The 20,767-nt window shown below is 25.6% G+C and overlaps 2 protein-coding genes across 21 annotated transcripts; one reads left to right on the forward strand and one right to left on the reverse strand.

Moving 5' to 3' along the window:
* The first annotated feature begins 533 nt into the window (after nucleotides 1-533).
* On the forward strand, nucleotides 534-4,237 carry LOC122848074 (cleft lip and palate transmembrane protein 1 homolog). Its single transcript, XM_044145890.1, has 2 exons — nucleotides 534-1,106; nucleotides 1,190-4,237. The coding sequence occupies exons 1-2, from the start codon at nucleotides 990-992 to the stop codon at nucleotides 3,110-3,112; spliced, it is 2,040 nt and encodes a 679-aa protein (XP_044001825.1). The 5' UTR covers nucleotides 534-989; the 3' UTR covers nucleotides 3,113-4,237.
* On the reverse strand, nucleotides 4,055-20,716 carry LOC122848051 (multidrug resistance-associated protein 1). Of its 20 annotated transcripts, none has more exons than XM_044145837.1 (14): nucleotides 12,398-12,660; nucleotides 12,039-12,203; nucleotides 11,658-11,957; nucleotides 11,433-11,570; nucleotides 11,234-11,347; nucleotides 10,972-11,171; nucleotides 10,864-10,884; nucleotides 9,012-10,795; nucleotides 8,641-8,818; nucleotides 8,436-8,559; nucleotides 8,140-8,362; nucleotides 6,192-6,412; nucleotides 4,512-5,698; nucleotides 4,055-4,444 (listed from the first exon to the last, which is right to left on the reverse strand). In XM_044145837.1, exons 2-14 carry the CDS (start codon nucleotides 12,084-12,086, stop codon nucleotides 4,330-4,332), a joined length of 4,653 nt encoding a protein of 1,550 aa, XP_044001772.1. In that variant the 5' UTR covers nucleotides 12,087-12,203; nucleotides 12,398-12,660; the 3' UTR covers nucleotides 4,055-4,329. The 20 variants fall into 20 exon arrangements, with proteins under 20 accessions (XP_044001772.1, XP_044001771.1, XP_044001782.1 ...); XM_044145836.1 differs by lacking the exon at nucleotides 6,192-6,412 and adding an exon at nucleotides 7,333-7,553 and having other exon boundaries at nucleotides 12,398-12,531; XM_044145843.1 differs by lacking the exons at nucleotides 6,192-6,412; nucleotides 12,398-12,660 and adding exons at nucleotides 7,333-7,553; nucleotides 13,121-13,206 and having other exon boundaries at nucleotides 4,148-4,444.
* Between the last annotated feature and the right edge of the window lie 51 nt (nucleotides 20,717-20,767).

Here is a 20,767-nt window from a genome sequence, read left to right on the forward strand (position 1 = left end):
TTCTCAATCCACACAAATACACACACACAAATAATCTCTCTCTCTTTCTCTTTTTGTCTCTCTTATTAGTTATTTGTATTATATCATGGAATATCCACATAAATAATAAACACACACTTTACTCCAAAATTTTAGAAAATACTTTTTTAAATAATAAACATTTGATGATTGTTGTTATTTTTGTTTATGAAAATTTAAACTCTTTAAAATCAATATTCACATCTAAACTTGTTGTTGTTGTTTTTTTAATTTATTCAACTATATCCCTTTAAACTTTTGCAATTTTATTTATGTCTTAATTAATCACTCAATATTAACATGTACTCTGTCTAAATTCTCATTATCAATTATCATGATGATCATCATTTTGTTTCAGGATAAATAATAATAATATATCAACTAAATATCAAGTAGATTATGCCCCGCCTCCTTGTGTATATAGTTTTTACTTTTTTTATGCGTCATACAGACGCCAAGTATTTAAAAAAAAAAAAATTTTACTCCGACGTCACAATGTTTATAGAGAGAGAGAGAGATGGAAATTTGCGAATGGCGCTCTGATCGTTTAAAATCCTTGACTGGGAAAACTACCTCCTGGTGAACGAGAAAAAATTTATCAGCAAGTGTTATTTATATGTATAGGATACACACACACACACACTCTACCAAGTGACAATTGAAATTTTTTTTTTTTTTTTTTTATATAAAAAACAGAAAGAGTGAGAGAGAAAGAAAGCGAGTTATGAAATAAATGACTTGCGCACGCAACACAAGGGTGGTACATTGCTCCAATGTTAAAAATTTAATTTTTTCGTTGACTTTTTGGTTTTCTAGTCATCAGCTGAAGGGAGAAAAATTTGTTTTCTTCTTTTTTACTCCAAAATAATAATAAATATTGTATACGTGGACGTGTTGGGCGGCCATAATATTTTATTATTATTAAAATTATTAAAAATATTATAAATAAATAAATAAATAAATAATAAAAAATGGCTGATGGTGATGGTAATGATTGTGTTAAAATAGAAAATGTCACGAGGGACATGATCAATCAACAGGAGAATAATAGTGATTTGGCAATTATTCATGATGGTGATAATAATCAGGTAGTTATCAATTAATAGTTATACATATTACCTACTCATTTTGAAATATGTATTAAAAATAATAATGATATATATATTTTTAGATAAATAATGATGCTGGTGCTGGCCAAGTTGCTGAAAATCCAGATAATAATGATGGTGATGTTGATGCTGCAACTGCAGCTGCTCTTGCTGCTGATGAACAACGACAAAAATATCAACCCAGTAAATGGGAATCATTTTTTGCTGTTACAAAATCATTGATAATAAGATCATTGATAATATATTTTATAACATCATTTTTTAGAAGACCAACACCAGATCCAAATAACACTGGTGTTGGTGGCAGTGGTGTACAAGGTAAATTACCAGCATCAAATATATTTGATAATGGTACATTATTTGATTTATATATTTATTTATCGGAATTGGAAAATTTTAATAATTACAATGATAATAATGCATTAATATGGCATGAAAAAAATATAATATATGGTGATTGGTATAGTGGTGATAATAATGATGGTACACGTGAATTTATTCATACATTTACACCAAGTAAACAATTAAAAAATAATGGTTCAATATTTATACATGTTTATGCTGTTAAAAGTGGTACAAAATTATTAAATAATAATAATAATAATTTAAATCAAGTATCATATAGTAAAAAAATGTTAAATAAATATAAAAAAATTAAATATCAACAAAAACATAATTTATTGACTGGTGAAACAACAGCAAGCGAAGAAGAAATAAAAAAAGCTCAAATAATGAAACAAGAAATAGTATCACATTGGCATCCAAATATAACAATAAATATGGTTACTGATTGGACAAATTGGATACATGGACAAGTTGCACCACCACTTGATGAATATATTGAATTTACAAATGGTGGTAATTCATATAAACCTGTATTATTTTTTAATGATTTTTGGAATATGAATCGTGATTATCAGCCATTAAATGACACAATAAAACAACTTGAAATACGTATAACATATCAACCATTGTCATTATTTAAATGGCAACTTTATTCAGCTCAATCAATGAGAAATAAATGGACATCATCATTAATGGGTGATGTTGCTGGTGATGAAGATGACAGTGATCAAGATACTCTTAAAGAAACAATACTTGAAACAAATATATATTTATTGGGTGCAACAATATTTATATCAGTATTACACAGTATATTTGAATTTTTGGCATTTAAAAATGACATACAATTTTGGAATAACAGAAAGTCACTTGAAGGTTTATCAGTTAGATCAGTATTTTTTAATGTATTTCAATCGTTAATTGTACTGTTGTATGTGCTGGATAATGAATCAAATACAATGATACGTATTAGTTGTGGAATTGGTTTGTGTATTGAAATATGGAAAATAAATAAAGTTGTTGATATTGGTATTGATCGTGTTGGCAGCAAAATACTTGGTATTATACCACGTATAACATTGACAAATAAAAGTTCATACACAGAATCATCAACAAAACAATATGATAAACTTGCATTTAGATATTTGTCATGGGCATTGTATCCATTACTTGGTGGTTATGCATTATATTCATTAATGTATTTGGAACACAAGGGATGGTATTCATGGGTATTAAATATGCTTTATGGATTTTTATTGACATTTGGATTTATCATGATGACACCACAGCTATTTATTAATTATAAATTAAAAAGTGTTGCACATTTACCATGGCGTATGATGTCATATAAATTTTTAAATACATTTATTGATGATATATTTGCATTTGTTATTAAAATGCCAACATTATATAGACTTGGTTGTTTCCGTGATGATATTGTATTTTTTATATTTTTATATCAAAGATGGATATATAAAATTGATTTATCTCGAGTCAATGAATTTGGTTTTACTGGTGAAGCTGCTGATTCAATATCAGCTAATCCTCCATCTAATGATGATGATGATGATGATGATAATAATGCTGCTGTTGTTGCTATTACAACTAAAACTAAAGATAGTGCTAGTAAAAAAACTGATTAATTAATTTCATTATATAGCATAATAATAATAATAATAATAATAAATTCAATATGTGTGTGTGTTTATAAAATTATTCATCAACAGCCAATTGTTTGCAAATAAATTCATCATCTTTTTTTTTTAATAGTATCTAGAATAAATATTATTGTAAATGTTTAATTATATAGATTGTATAATTTTTATTATTATTATGTATTTTATTGCACACATATATTGTGTGTGTGTGTGTGATAATTGAAAAAAAAAATAAAAAAAATACCTGAATTTTCAGGACTTCCAATTAATAATTAATTTCTTATTGTTTTTTCATTTATTTATTTATTTAATTAATTATTTATTCTACACAAGTATCATACATTAAATCAAATTATTACTATTATTATTATTACTATTTATTTTTATTTTTGTTAATGATGATAAAGGCACTTTTTTTCTTGCATTCAACATTTTCACAATCTTCATTTTAAATATATATATATTTTAATTATACAAATTTATAAGTACAATATTTTTTTTTTTTTATATTAAAAAATAAAAGAAAAAAGTAGAATTAACTTTCAAAAGAATTATTTTTTATCTATCATGTGATTTAATCAATGAATATTAAGTGTGTGAAAAATTTAATTAAATGCACTAAAACTTATGATTTTTTTATCATTAAAACAATTATAATAATTATTATTATTATTTGTTAGTTATTTTGGCTCCTCTATATGTGGTTTAATTTCATAATCAATCATTTAATTTTAATTTATTTTATTTGTTTATTTATTTCTAAATTGTACAAGTAGTGTAATTTTTTATTTGTTCAAAAGGCAAGAGACGCATTACAATGGTTTTGTACTAAAGAAATAATTCATTGATTTATCTACACTGTACATAGATGATTTTTTTTTTTTTTTTTTAAATTATTGCTATTACTTTTTTCCTTTTTTTTTTTTGAAAATTATATGAAATATTGAAAAAAAAGAAAATAAATCAAGTGGAAATTAAGTAAAACACAAACGAATTTGCGTCATTTTAAGTTTAAAAAAAGCCGCGTTACATAATGGCAGTATTGTCGGCAAATAACAAATACAATAATTGTGGCAATAATATTAAATTACTATTACCAAATAATAAAATGCCATGTGCGTTAAAATTTACGAAAAAAAAAAAAAATAAAATAATAATAATAATAAGTAATTAGTTTAAGTTTTTTGAGTATATAATAATAATTATGCTACAAGCCCAGCATCTTTTGCCATGCTGTAGAAAGCACTAGTTGGATTTTGTAATAAATTATTTGGAGAATCAAATTCTGTTACGTAACCTTTATCAAGAACAATGACTCTGAAAATAAAAAAAAATAAATAAATTGTTTAATTTAATAAATTGAATAATTAAATTGAAATATTACCTGTTTGAATCAATAATTGTATTTAATCTGTGAGCAATTGTAAGTACAGTACAATCTTGAAATTCTTCTCTAATTGTTCGTTGAATAAGATCATCAGTTTCCAAATCAACAGCAGCTGTTGCCTCATCCAATATTAATATTTTAGTTTTTCTTAATAATGCACGTGCAAGACATACTAATTGTCGTTGTCCAACACTTAAATTATCACCACCCTCAGTTATTTCATGTTGTAATCCATTTTGTAATGATTTAACAAATAATTTAAGATGTGCATTTTCCAAAGCTTTCCATAAATCATCATCACTGTGTAATGTAAATGGATCTAAATTCATTCTCAAACTACCAGAAAATAATACTGGATCTTGTGGTATTATTGTTAATCTTGATCTCAATGAATGTAATCCCAATTTTGATATATCAATATCATCAATTAATATTTTACCATCAGCAGCTTCAATAATTCTAAATAATGCAAGTGTCAATGATGATTTACCAGCACCAGTTCTTCCAACAATACCAACTTTTTCACCACCATTTATTTTAAATGTAACACCTTTTAATACAAGCTCAAGGCCTTCTCTGTATCGTACTTTAAAATTATCAAATACAACACAACCATTTTGTGGCCAATTTTTTTGTGGTGTTGTATTTTTAATTTCCCATGGTGCTTCTTGTGGTGTTTCACCATACTCTTTAATTCTTTCAACAGCAACAATATTTGTTTCAACATCAGATGTCATACGTACAAGCCAATTTAATGTTTGTGTTATTTGTAATGCATAACTAACAGATAAACCAACAAGACCTGGACTCATTGTATTACGACCAAGTACAGCAAATAAACCAGCAAAAAAAATTATTAAATTACCAATCATTTCTAATCTCACAGCCAGCCATCTATTGGCAATTATACTTGGATAAAAACAAACTTGATTAAAATCAACACGATTTTCTGATTCTTTAATAAATCTTTGTTGTTCACCATATGCTCTTATTGTTTGTGCACCAGTTACTGATTCACTAAAATGTGAATATATTGGTGATCTTGATACTGATTCAAGACGTTTTAATTGTCTTGATGTTGCAACATAAAAACGTTGAATAAAATAATAAATAATACCAATTGGTAATATTAACAATGAAAATGCCGGTGTACTGTAACTTATTACAACGAGTGTTGCAATTACCTGAAATATCATTAATTATTATTATTAAAAATATAATCATAACTAGCACCAACCACCAATCATCAACCACCACCACCACCACATATATATGTTTAATAATTCATGCAAAAAAAAAATAAAGCCTGGTGTAAAATGCCTAAGTATATAATAATTTCATTACTTTTTTTTTTTTTTTTTTTTCCCCAAAAAATAATAATTAATTTACAAGAGATTTACTTGGCTTGTTGATTTTTATATAAAAAAAAAAATAAAAAAAATCTCACCAACTTGACGGACACAATAAAAATAAATTAAAATTAAAATTTAGTATTATAATATAAAGCTAAAAGCTAAAAGAGAAATTAAATAATAATAAATTTAAAAAATAATAAAAATAATAAACGGACAAAATAAAATATATATCTAGTAGATGAGACGCATTGCAATACTGTTGTTTCTTGTGGGGAGGGATGTATTTTTTTTTTTTTTTGTTTGTTTGAAATAAATAAATTACCTCAAAAAAACAATAGATGCTATCTGATATTTGTTGGGGAAGTGATGTATCCAAGACGTCGACATCTTTAGCAAATCTTGATATAATTCGACCAGTGGGTGTTGTATCAAAGAAGTTCAATGATGCACGCATTATTCCGCGTAACATTATTAGATGCATTTGACGTGCAGCCAACCAACAACCCAGCTGTGGTGCCAAGTCGCAGAAAAAACTCGACACCGCTACAACATCAGAGATTCAGATACATGCCGTAAATACTTGTGATTTATATCTATCTAAATAACTAAACCGGTGGTTTTTTTCTTTTAAAATCTTGTCCTCGTATTTTGATATTGTATTATTGTTGTTGGTGTTGTTGATGTTGATGTTTTTTATTATTAATTTATTTAGCTAGACGAGAGGGTGAAGTTTGCTGTGGCATGCATATATTAGTATAATGCAACTTAATAATAAATTAAACCTAATTTTATCAAGTTATAATATTTAAGTATAAATTAATTTTAAGAGAAATTGTATCCGTCAAGCTTCAGTGATATTATAAAATAATATATTTACAAAAATTGTACTAGTAAAATTATTTAAAACATGCATATAATAATAATAATAATAACAATAATAATACTAATCATCATCATCATCATTATTATCATATAAATAATAAATTTGTTTTTTTTTTTTTTTTTTTTGTGTATTGTGTAGCTTACTCTGAATAGGTTTGAAAGCCATTGTGATATTGTGTTATTTAATCTAGTGTCCATTGTGTCTGTGTCAGCACTAAATACACCCAATATTCTACCAATTGGTATTGTATCAAAAAATGACATTTTACTGTGTATTATTTTATTTAAAAAAAGCCGGGTCATAATGTTTGATGCTCTCAATGTACCAATGTATATACAAAGTTGTGGTATATATGCAAAAATAACTGAAACAATAATATAACTCTTTTTTTTTTTTAAAAGAACAAATAATAAATAATTAACTTTGATTATAAATTATTTGGGAAAAATAAAAGTAATAAAATGACTGTGTAATTAAAAAAATAATAATGATGATAATAAAAAATAATAAATATACAAAGCACAACTAAATAATAATAATAATAATAATAATAAATATGATGATAATGAGTTTTTCCTACCGAGAAAAAACAATTAGACCACATTCGTAAGACCATTGGCAGCGTATTGTCAACAACGTCAGTGTCTTTACCAAAGCGATTCAATATACGACCACTTGGTGTTGTATCAAAAAATGATGCGGGAATTCTTAGTACATGTATCAAAAGTTCCTCGAATATGCCCACTGAAGCTCTAATTGCTCCCAGTGCCAAAATTATTGATATTATAAATGCAGTTAAACCTAGAAATAAACATTTATTAAACAAATCATTACTACATAGCATTTCTCTCTTTCTCTCTCTCTCGATTAATAGGAAAATATATTTTCATTTTTTTCTGTGGAGTTATTAAAATATTTAGAATAAGTGTGCAATATATTATTATATAGAAAAAAATTTAAAAAAAAAAACAACAACATGCTTATTATGAAATTAAATTATAATATATAATAATTTTTTAGAAAAAGCAAATGTTTTTTTTTTTTTTTAAATAATAAATAAAAATAAAAATAAAACATGCAATACTACGATAGATTGTCATTTTTTGATTTTAATAAAATACTTTAAAGCATTCTACTATTATTTTTTTCTTTTTTTCTAAACACAGCAAACCACACTCGCTGTTCTAGCAAATATTTTATTGTTGTTGTTGTTGGTGTCGTTGGTGTTATTGTTGAAATAATTAAGACAATTATTATCAACTGTTGAGATTATGAATTGTTTTTTTTTTTGTTATTATTATTACTATTATTATTATTATCATCATTATTGTAAGAGGGGTTTATTATTCTTATATTGTTGTGAAAAAAAAAAAAGAGTAAAACTTACCTTGACCGAGTCCAAGAAGACCATAAACTGAAACATACATGTCTCGTTTTCCTGCATCAACTGTACCATTTATATCAACAATATCCTTATCATCTGACCATTTAGTCATCCAAATATTAGCACCAATACTGAATCCTTGAAAAACTGCATTCATTGCAATTGTACAAATTGATAAAAACCAACCAATTGATTTTAAATAATGTGTATAAACTTTTAATTTTACCTTAAAAAAACAAAAAATTAAATGAAAAATTAAATCACAAATTATATTTATAATAATGAATAATAATACTTACACTTCCAGTTTCTGTTTTTTCAACGTCAATTAAATTACGACCAATATTTGTTGTATTATTATTATCTTTAATACTTCCAGATCGTAAAAGACCTGTTGATTGATGACTATCGGTTGATGCTTGTCTGTGATTTTATAAAAAAAAAAATTTAATTAAAAATCAAATAAATAAATAAATTTAATTAAAAATCAAATAAATAATAAACCTTTTTAATGATCCAGTAATTGATTTTTGATCACCAACTGATCCTGATTCACTTTTACTAACAGATATTCTTGACAATGCTCTTGTTAATTTTTGTTGTAATTCTTCACTTCCAATTGTTGATTCTAAATGTTGTTTTATTTCATCTAAATCAGTTTCACCACTGTCCTCTGTTTGTACTATTATAATAGTAAAAATTAAAATTAATCATAATTGAATAAAAAAAAAAAATAAAATAAATTAATGTTAATTTAATAATAATACTATTAAAACTTACAATTTCCAACTTGATTTTTATACAATAATAAAATATAAATATGATATGAATATATATGTGTGGTATAAAAGCTATTAAACTATTAAAACATTTACCTTCAGTTAAATGATGAATTAAAAAATCAGCAAATGCACCACGTTTTTCTAATAATTGTTTATATGTACCAGTTTCAGTAATTTGTCCATCTTTAAGTACAACAATATTATCAACATCAGGCAAATATGTTATTCCATGTGTTACAAATAATCTTGTTTTTTTTTTTAATAAACCATTTGGACCAATGACACTTTCAAATATATGTTTACCAACATGTGAATCAACAGCAGACAATGGATCATCCAAAAAATAAATATCACTATCATTGTAAACAGCACGTGCCAATGATACACGTTGTTTTTGTCCACCAGATAAATTGATACCTTTTTCACCAATTTCCGTTTGATCACCAGCTGGTAACATTTTTAAATCAAGACCAAGTGCACATGATTCAACAACTTTTGAATATAATTGTTTATCCAATTGTTTACCAAATAATATATTATCTTGCATTGTTGCATTTTGTATCCATGCTTGTTGTGATACATATGCTATTGAACCATATGTATTAACACGTCCATTTAATTTATCCATTTCACCTAAAAATGCTGATATCAATGAACTTTTACCAGAACCAACAGTACCAACAATAGCAACTAATTGTCCATTTTTAATACTCAAATTAATATTACGTAAAGTTGGAGTTGATAAAGTATTATTATCATCATTATCATCATTTGTTTGTGATTCCCATAAAAATGTACCATTTTCAATGATTAATGGATTTATAATATTTTTATCATGTTGCACATTTGTTGGATCAAGTTCTTCATTATTCATAAATACATTAATACGTTTAACAGATACAGCAGCTTGTACAACATTTGTTATCATCATTGGTAACATTGACAATGGAAATCTCAATATATTAAATAAACTTAATGATACAAATGTTTTTTGACTATCAAGTACATGTGTTTCATCAACATAAACATATGTTGCAAATGATACAAGTGATACTAAAAATGGTGCACATGACCATATAAAACTAGTACCAGCATTTAAATATGCTGCTTCTTTAAGTACTTTAATTTCTTTATTTCTAATATTTAATATTTGTTGTTCAAATGATGGTTCCCATGCATATAATTTAAGTACTTTAATACCATTTAATACTTCATTCATTAATTTAACACGTTCATCTTTATTTTTCATTTGTTTCATTTGTAATGATTTTGATTTTGATGCAATAAATGCATTAACTGGTATTAATATAATCATAACAGCTAAACCAGCAAGTACTGATGGACCAAGTATATCCCATAAAAAATATAATGCCAATGCAATTTGTAATGGTGCTGACCATATCATATTAATATATGCTGTTAGCTCCATAAATCTTTGTGCATCAACAGACATTAAATTAACAATTTCACCAACAGTTGATTCTTTACGTGCTGTATTTGACATTCTTAATGCTTTACGATATATTGCTGCTGTTAATGCTGTACGTATACGTAAACCAACAATAGACATACGATTAAAATATTGTGATAATACAATTGTTTGTAATGATGCTGTTAAAAATAATAAACCAGCATAAAAATAACCTTTCCACATTGGTTCATCTGGTGCATTTACAAAACCAATAAGTGCATTTAATATTTGTGGACTAATAAATATCATAATATCTTGTGTTAATTTTAATATTGCACCAAATATAAATGTACCACCAAATGCTTTACACAATGGTATTGTTATTGATGCTACTTTTTTTTTATTACGTTGATTATTTAAATCAACATGACCAGTTGATTTTTCAAATGATGCTTTGGCACTTGTACTGTAAATTTAATTTAAATTATATTATAATTTTTTATTTTTTTATTTTTTATATTTATTTTTACTTACCTGCAATAATTCCACAATAATCTTGTGTGTTTAAATTCAATTAAATTACTTTTATTTATTTATTTATTTATTTATTACGAAATAAAAAATAATAATTATAATACTTACTTTTCACATTTTTGTACTCGTTTATTCCAGTGTTTATCAAATTTTGGTATTATTTCAGCAGCAGTATCCTCAGGATTCATTGACCAAAGATCAGTTGGTTCAAGTGGTTTTTTAAAACCTGTCCATGCCATTTTATCAAACCAAGCAAATAATAATCTTGAAGGAAATGATGCTGCTTGTTCTGGACATGGTCTTTCAACCTTGAAATATCAATAATTTAATTAATATTTTATATATGATATATTTTTATTATTATTATTACCTCTGGATATTTTGAATATTTTGGTGGAGCTTCAACAATAAATTGAAGTAAAAACATCATTACAACAAGTGGATAATAAATCATATATGATACATATGAATAACTTTTTCGATACTAAAAAATAAAAAAAAAAATAGATTATTTATATTAAAACATTAATTAAAAATATACCTATATTAAATAATATTTAATTACTTACCTTGTCATCTGAATTGAGCAAGATACTTCTAAATCTGACAACACCACAAATTGTCAATGATAGCCAAAATAAAAATAATAATCCAGATGTTCTCATTCCAAATTTTTTGTTATAAAACAATATTACACCTGCTAATATCTTGATTGGAAAAAAAAAAATGAATAAATAAATAAATAATACTTGTCACTGTATTAATTGTCATGATTTATAAAATGTTATACTTACAAAAGTAAGAATCTTGATAATTGGTGTATAATATTCAACTGGATATATTATTGTATCATAACTATTATGAATAGCAACAAATAAATCAACACAACTAAGTAAAACAAGTCCAATTGTTAAAATAAATTTTAATATTAAGTGCCATGTCCATGGTATGTTTTTTCTTTTACTATTCATCAAATAATAAGTTTCTAAAAATGTAAAACTCCATAATAATAAACATGGTGACCAAATGAGTATTGAATTTTGAAAACAATATGTCAAATCTGGATCATTTGTTGTCCATGTTAAATTTGTGTCCTGTAATAAAATTTTAAAACAATAAAAATTACAATGTCAATTAATTCATTATTATTATTATTATTTTATTTAAATAATTACCCATAATATTGAGCCACAAATATTATCGAATGTTGTATTATTTTCCATTTTTTTTTTTTTATTTATCGTTGTTACATCCACATTTATCAAGGTCTTTTTTTAAATTTTGGTCATAATATTAATAACAATAACAACTGGTTCTCTTTACTAACTTTCACTTAATCTCTGTAAAAAAAAAAAAGTAAGAGTTTAATTTATTTTCTAAATTTAAATTAACTAAATTTAAAAATAAAAAAATAATAATTTATCATTGGCAGTGTACAAATGGTGATAGTAATACACAACCAATGATGAGTAATTTAATAAATAAATAAATAAATAATACTTTAATTTATAATTTATAATTTATTGGTTATCACCTGAGGATAATGATAAAATACATTACTTGTTCATTAAAAATGTTGAAGTAAGACTATCGGAGAGAAGAGAGATTTTTTTTTTAATCAAACCAAGAGAGAGAAAGCAACTTTTTTTTTTTTTTTTTTTTTTTTTTTTTCCAATGAAACTGCAGTAATCAGTCAACAGTCAACACACGGTGTCAATTACAGTCAATTTCTTAGAACACAAATATATCATTTTCATATTTCATTTTCACAAATATATAGAGCTATATGTTATCAATATTTTTTAAATTCGATTTATACATCATCATGATGATAATGTTGAAAAAAAAAAAAAAAAAATGAGATTATATATTTATTTTTTCTTTAAATAAATTAAATTTTATTATATTTTGATCAAAATGGCGTTTGTCCGGCACTTTGACATTTTTAAATTGTTAGAAAAATAATTAAATAAACAAATAAATAAATAAATACCAATATTTAATGTTGCATTACTGAATAAAGTTTTTTTTTCTCTTTTAGTTAGCGATTGAGTCAAAATTATAAAGCCCCAATGAGAAATAAAAATGATAATAAGAGACACACACTCACTCATCCACATGCACATACAAACTAGACACGTGATTTCATTTTTTTTAACTAGTAATACATAGACTAATAGATGATGATAATAATTGATAATAATGATGATGATGATGATTATAACAATATAAAAAAAAAATACCTACAAGTACGTACTCGTTGTTTTTATTTTTTAGTAAAGGCGCAGTCTGATTAAAGAATGGCAATATATATTAATAAAAAAAAAAAAAGACAAACACACACACAACTATTTCAGAAGAAGAAAAAAAAAAAAGATATAAAAAATAGAGTTATAATAATAATGATAATAAATTAGGGGAGTGGGAAGGCGCGGCGCCAAGGTTAACTGCAATTCAAATACACCCGAAATTTCGATACATACACACACATATATTCACCTATGCACAAAACTTTTTAAGAAAAAAATATTTAACATTTATTTAAAATTCATTTAATTATTTATAATATAAATTTAAAAAATAAATGAGATTTAGATAGTGGCTGATAAAAGTCAAGTTATATCAATTATTTTTAAATTGTTATGTTATGTTTCAAATGAAATGAAAAAAAAAAAAAAAAACAGATAATTGAAATGAGAAAAAGAGACAAGATTTTATTGTATTTTATTTTATATAATGACTAAAAATTGAGCACAAGTGACAATGACAATGTTTACGCAATAAATATATTTTTTTATTGTTATTTTTCTGATTGTCCATCATGTTACACCAACCAAATTAACTCCAATTATAATTTTAACATTATATACACTTCAAATGATGATGATGATGATGAAATAATAAATATCACTTTTTATTCATTTTTTTTTTTTTTTATTCCATACTTGTGTAATAATTTATAAATTAATATTTTTAAATATTTACTCAATGTGTGTAAACTCCAATGATTATGCAGTAATTCAACGATGACTTGGCGAATTTTAAACATGACAAATATACAAGATTAAAAAAGAAAAATATATATATATAATATATTAAAATATTTATTCACTATCTCTCTATAAGCCATATGGTGGCCAATTACATATTATTATTATTATAATCTATCAATTGAAATATTTTTCAACAATAAAAATCAATGAGAATCAAGATTTTATTGATTTAAATTAATTTTTTTTTCTTTTTATTGACACATTTATCATTGATATAAAAAACAATAAAACCATTTAAAATAATAATTATTACCTGATGCTGTTGAAGATTTTATTTTATTCTCAGTCAAGTCATGAATCTACTGAATTCCAATTTCAATAAATATATATTACTAACTGATAAAATGATAAAATTCAGTGTCACATGATTGGAGATGCCATTTGTTGATTGATTTATTAATGCAATTAATTTAATATATTTAAAGCTTTTTTGTTATCAATTATCAATTATTAAAAGATAAAAATTAATATTTAAAAATAAAAATGAGATTCATAACATATAATTAAATAATATATTAAATAAATTATTTATGTGGATTTGTAAATAATAATGTGAGTAATTCAGGTTGTGATAAATGACGTTTATATTTATAAATCATATCTTGGATTTTTAAACGTCTTCTAACATGTGGTGGATGATAAGTATCATTATCAAGTCTTTTTCTTTTTCCCATATTTAATGATGTTTGTCGTACAAGTGTACCAAGTACACGACGTGATACAATCATTCCATCAACAAGTGGTGTTGCTAAATTAATACGTGTTATTGGTCCTTGTAATTTAACTCTCATTAATCCATTATTTAATGATTGTAAATATATTACTTGTACATCAGATGATTGTAATACTCTACATGTATCAATACCAGTATTTGTTGATGATAATAATTGTGATATTGGAAAATTTAAATAATCCTCATGGCTTTCAAGCCATACAATCATAATACGTGTATCTGTTTGTCCAGGTAATGAATGTTTTGTTATTCTTCTTGGTCTAGTTGTATTTGTTGTTGTTGTTGTATCAGTTACTGTTGATGTTGTTGTTGTTGTTGTTGTTGTTGATGATTTATCATTTAAACTTAATGGTTGTTTATCTAAATCCAATGACATTGTTCTTGGATTATGTGAATTAATTGTTATATTTTTATTATTAACAATATCACTTATACTTCTTTCAAAATTTGTATGATTTGATATAGTACAATCACTTCCATAACTTAATTCACGTTCATCCAATGATTCAGCAATCATTATTCCATGTGACGATGATGAAGATGATGAAGATGTTGCTGTTGTTGTTGTTGTTGATAATGAATCACAAGTTGGTATAATAAATGCAATTTCTGAATTAACATCAGCCCAATATAATATTTGTGTATTACCATTGTATAAACTACCACCATGATTATCAAAATTAATTGATGATGATGATGATGATGGTGGTGGTGGTGTAGCATGCCATGATGTTGATACATGACCAGTCCAACCACAATGATTTGATACATCAACTGGCCAACCAAGTGAATTTATAAATTCTAAAAAATTAGCTGATACATAATTTTTATTGACAACATTTGATAATATATCAATTGGATTTTTTTGTCCAGATTTAACATAAAAAATATGTACAGTATCACATGTTCTTGGACTTGTTTGATCAATACTATCAAGATCAGCTAAAAAACCATTTAATGTTGGATCTAATGCTATTAAATTACAACAATTTGATTTATCATTATTATTATTAGCAGATTGTATTAATGATTCAATATTTAAAAAACCAAAATGACTTAAAAATAATCTTGCTGTTTGATAATCATATGAATTATTTGGTGTCATGCATTCACTATAATTATCATCTATAATTTTATTATCAATATTACTTTCATTAATTATTTGTTTATCAAGTAAATTTTCAAGTAAATAATGTTCATTTTTAATAGTATCATTGTCATTCATAACAGTATCAAGACTTGGTATTGATTCATCAACTTTACAGTGTGGTATTTTATCAATATTATCAGGAAAAAATTTTGGCTTAAAATCAGTTTTAATTATTTCCTCAGCAAGTGGTAATGGTCTACCTAAATTTTCATTAATACTTTTAAATCCAGATTTGTGACGTGGCAAATGACGTAATTTCATTGTCCATGCATGTCTACCAAATGGACCACGTATTAATACTGTTACTGTTGGTATTTGTTTTTCTTTTTTGCTATTAAGATTATTATTTTTTTTAATATTACCATCATCATCATCGTCATCGTCATCATCATCAAGATTAACATCATCATCTTCATCATCTTTATCTCCATCTCCATCATTATCATTGTCATCAATTAATGGCTCTTCTAATAATGCCAACATTGTTGCATTATTTTCAGCAACAAAATAACGAAATTTTTCAACAGCCAACTGTCTATTATTACCATTTATTGTTGTTTGTTTTTTTAATTTTTGACACAGTGTTATTTCGTCAATTAATGATGATAATGATTGTGCACCACATGCACTTGGAAAATATCCAACTTGTTCAAGTATTATTGTTAATAATGAATCAGCAGCATCACGTACACGCATTGATGCTGGCTTTAATTCTTTTTCATCTTTCATTTTAATTTGTTCACCAGGTTTACCAATACTTTTTGTACCCGATACACCAAGTTCAACAACTTCAAATACTGTTGTTAAACAATCCTTGTCTTGTAATAATTCTGGATGTGCTGTTAGCCATGTTGTTAAACATCCAAATGCAGCAACAATTGATGAATGAAGATCTTTTGAATGAGCTGGTGGTGGACGAAAACATTGGTATGTTATATAATCACAAAGCCATTTAACAGCACGTTTACATTCCAATGCATCTATATTATTGAAAAAAAAAAAAATAATAAATAAATATTTTTCATAATAATATCATTAAATTTAATATATATATATCTATACCCGTTGGTCTTCTTGCTTGTATGCAAAATAATAAATATAAATTAATTTTTTTTTTTATTATAAAAATAAATAAATAACAATATTATTATTTACCTGTTTCTCTAATTTTTGTTCTTGCCAATCCTGATAATAATTCAAGTGCAGCCAATGATATATTCAAATCTGTTTTCCATGATGATATTAGTCGATGACAAACAAGATAAGTTGCACGTAAAAAAAGTGCATGAGCTGAATCTAAAATAGATATTTTTAATTTTACAAAATTTAATATTAAAATTAAAAAGACAAAAAAAATAAATAATAATAAATAATATAGCAGTAATAAATGATAATAATAAAAGCTTGCATATTTATATATTTACCAAATGCAGATGTTTCTTCTTGGACAGTTCCAACATCTGATGATTCACCAAGTGATCGAATATCACTGGCAATGCTTATTTGACTTGTTGAATCACTGCTTACTACAAAGCCATATTTTTTTTTATGCAAATAATTAATAAAATAATAAATAAATAAATAAATAAATGAAATAATAAAATTGCAATAAGCATTTTGTGAAATTAATTCATTGATTATATTTTACCTGACGATAATAAATTTGTTGTTGTATTGTCATTTATCATGGATTCAATAACTGTTGTTTTTTCAACTTCTTCAACAGTTGCCGAGTCTTGAACACTAAGCATTAATCCACCAAGTAACATGTGAGTATTGAGTGAATCATTTTCTACTTGAAGTGCATTTATAAGTAAGTTCATGAGTCTTGGTTTAAGTTGTCCAAATGTTAATGTATTTTTTTCAAAACCAATACCAACAGATGTATTTGGTAATTCACGAATTTCAAGATTTTGATAATGCAATGGTAAAACAAGCATTGATAATAATATTTGTATTGATGCTCTTCTCAATTCAATTTTTGATATATTTTGTGATTTTAATTTAAGATCTTTATCTGGTAATACAAGTTCTAATGCTGTTAAAATAGCTGGTGCAAGTATTTCAACACCATCTAAATCAAGTCTAAATAAATCTGATGAATTAATTAATATACTAGCCAATGTTTCACCACATTCACGATTATTATCATTAATATTTATATTGTCAATATTTAAACCACGTGATATTGCTTGATAAAATCTTGATAAATAAACTGGTAATATATCTTCACCAGTTTTTTTAGCACATATTATACGACAAAGTGCACCAATTGCTTCAGCTCTTCCTGACTCATAACGATCAATTCCCAATGATGATGGTATTTCAGTTTTAGTTTCTTGTAATGAACTTGGTCCATCAACAAGAACAGATGATGGACGTTTTGATGCACCAAGTGGTTGTGGTAAATTTTGTGACCATCCATTTGTACCAATAAGTGCTGCTTCAAATAGCCACTCACCAAATAAATGAAATATACTATTACATTTTGGTCGACCTGGTGCCAATGATGGACGATTTTCATTGCAACTTATTGATGCAACAGAAGCTGTACTTGATGTTGATGATGGTCCTGAATTACCAAATGCCAATGGTTGACTTGTTATTCTACTTGTTGTTAAACCAATCAATGAAGCTTTTGGCATTCCTTGAATATTAAAATTTATAAAAATTTATAGTGTCAATTATTTTTTACAATATTTTAAGATTATTTTTTTATTTTTTTTTTTTTTAGTAATTATTTGATATTTTCAAGTGCAAAGATAGAAAAGAAAGTGCTACCCTTGGTGACAGCAGAAGGTGTAACGCTAAAACTTTTAGCAAGTCTTCGTTGAGTTGGTGGTGGTGTTGGTGATGGTTGTGGTTGATCTCTATTTGTACCACTTTTATCATTACCACCAACCCCCCCAATTGAATATCCATAATAATAATGATGATTTCCTCCTTGTAATGTTGAGGCATTACTACTATTATTATTATTATTATTGTTATTATTATAGGTATTGTGATAATTATTTGAACAACATTCTTCCCAACAGTTTGCTTGTGATATTCCTAAAATATTTCATTAAAATATTTCATTGTGTACCCACACCAATAGATCATTTATTATTATTATAAAAAAAAGTATTTTTTACATGCAACAATATAAATAATCATGTGTAATGTTGAATGGTGCTTTTTTTAATAAAACATAATATTATGTAAAAATAATTACTCACCAAGAAATGCATCAACTTGTCCAGCAATACCTTTTATTGCTTTTAAAAAAATATGTGGTAATGCTTGTAAACATGGATGTTGACATGGATCAACGACATTTGTACTTGCAATTGCATATTGTAAAAATGCTTGTGTTTGTGATACAACTGCTGGTCTACATAAATCAACTGGATCACCAATTGTTCTTAGTAATCTGTACCATGCTTGTGCAACAGCTTCATCTGATATTGTTGATGGTACCAAGGTCATGTCTTCTTCACTTATTTTAAGCTCTGGAAACATTGGTCCATACATGATATTTAATAATTTTGCTGTTAATGCTAGACAAACACGATTCCATTGTTCAATAAGTGCAAGTCTGTGTCGCCATCGTAAACAAGATTCTCTTAGTGTTCGCCATAATGGTGGTGATGGAAAATTTTTTTCACATGCAACAAGCCAAACTTCAAGAAGTACACCAAGTACTCTTTCACATAATTGTTCACCGGCATCTTCACGAACAGCTGGTGGTGCCAATAATGCATCATTAATACCAATTAAAAATAATAATAAACTTTCCCAAGTTTCACCATCTAAAATAGCTGTACTACGTGCAACTTGTTGAAGTGTTCGTAATACACGATGACACAATACTGCTTGTTTATTTATTGTATCAGCTCCTACATGTTTTAATAAATAACCAATAGAGAAAAAATATTATTTATCAAGTAATATAGATATTTTAATTAATAATTTTAGATATTACCTAAATCTTGATACAAAAATGGCCAAACTATTTAGAGAAGATGAGAAAGACAGAAAGAGAGAGAAAAAAAAAAACAAATTTAATCTAAAAGTTATCATCAATATTATTATTAAATAAATAAATATTATTTTTCAAGCCAATTAGTCATATTATACATAGTTATTAATTAAAACACATTACCTTCGCCTTTTCTTGGTACAAATAAATTATGAAAATGACTGATGATTTTTCTGGCATAAAAATTTGGATCATCAACAATTGGTTTTGGTACTGATATTTTTGGTGTAGAATATAGTGCTGATAGCCATTCACAATAAACATTGACACAATCACGTACAGTATCATGTTCAGCCAGGGGTAATGATAAACCATAACATATTACTTCCATACACCATTGTACTTCTTTATCTGTATTTAATGTACTTGGTTCAGCAGCTTGTGATATACCAAGATTTGATGATAATTGACGTACAATTGAAAGTGCAACTTCACGTCCAGCACCTGCTGAAAATTTATCTAAAACACTACGACTCTCATCTGAGCCTCTTTGTATCAATGAACTCAATGATGCCCATTCTGAATACATTCCACCTCCAGTATCCTAATTATTTATAAAAATGATTTAATTAATTAATTAATTAATTTATATTATACCTAAACAATTTATTATATAGCTACCTTGAGATTAACTCTGTTAAATACGCCTAAATTCATAGATTATCATTGACTATATATCATACTATTTATTGCAATAATAATTATAAAACACTTTGTTTATTTATCAAAATGTTATTATTTATATTATTCATCAACTCAACAATTAATTTGTGAGTGTATTGATTCTTCTTTTTTCAATAATTAAATATTGTCGAAACAAAAAAAAAATAAAACAAAATAAACAAAACTATTTTTGACAGCTGTGTGTTTTTATTATTTTTATAGACTACAACAGACTACAATGTGCAATTATATTTCAAGTCCACCATATTGTTAGAGTGGCG

Source organism: Aphidius gifuensis, linkage group LG2 (genome assembly GCF_014905175.1).
Source record: "Aphidius gifuensis isolate YNYX2018 linkage group LG2, ASM1490517v1, whole genome shotgun sequence".
In the NCBI taxonomy this organism is placed as follows: Eukaryota; Metazoa; Arthropoda; class Insecta; order Hymenoptera; family Braconidae; genus Aphidius; species Aphidius gifuensis.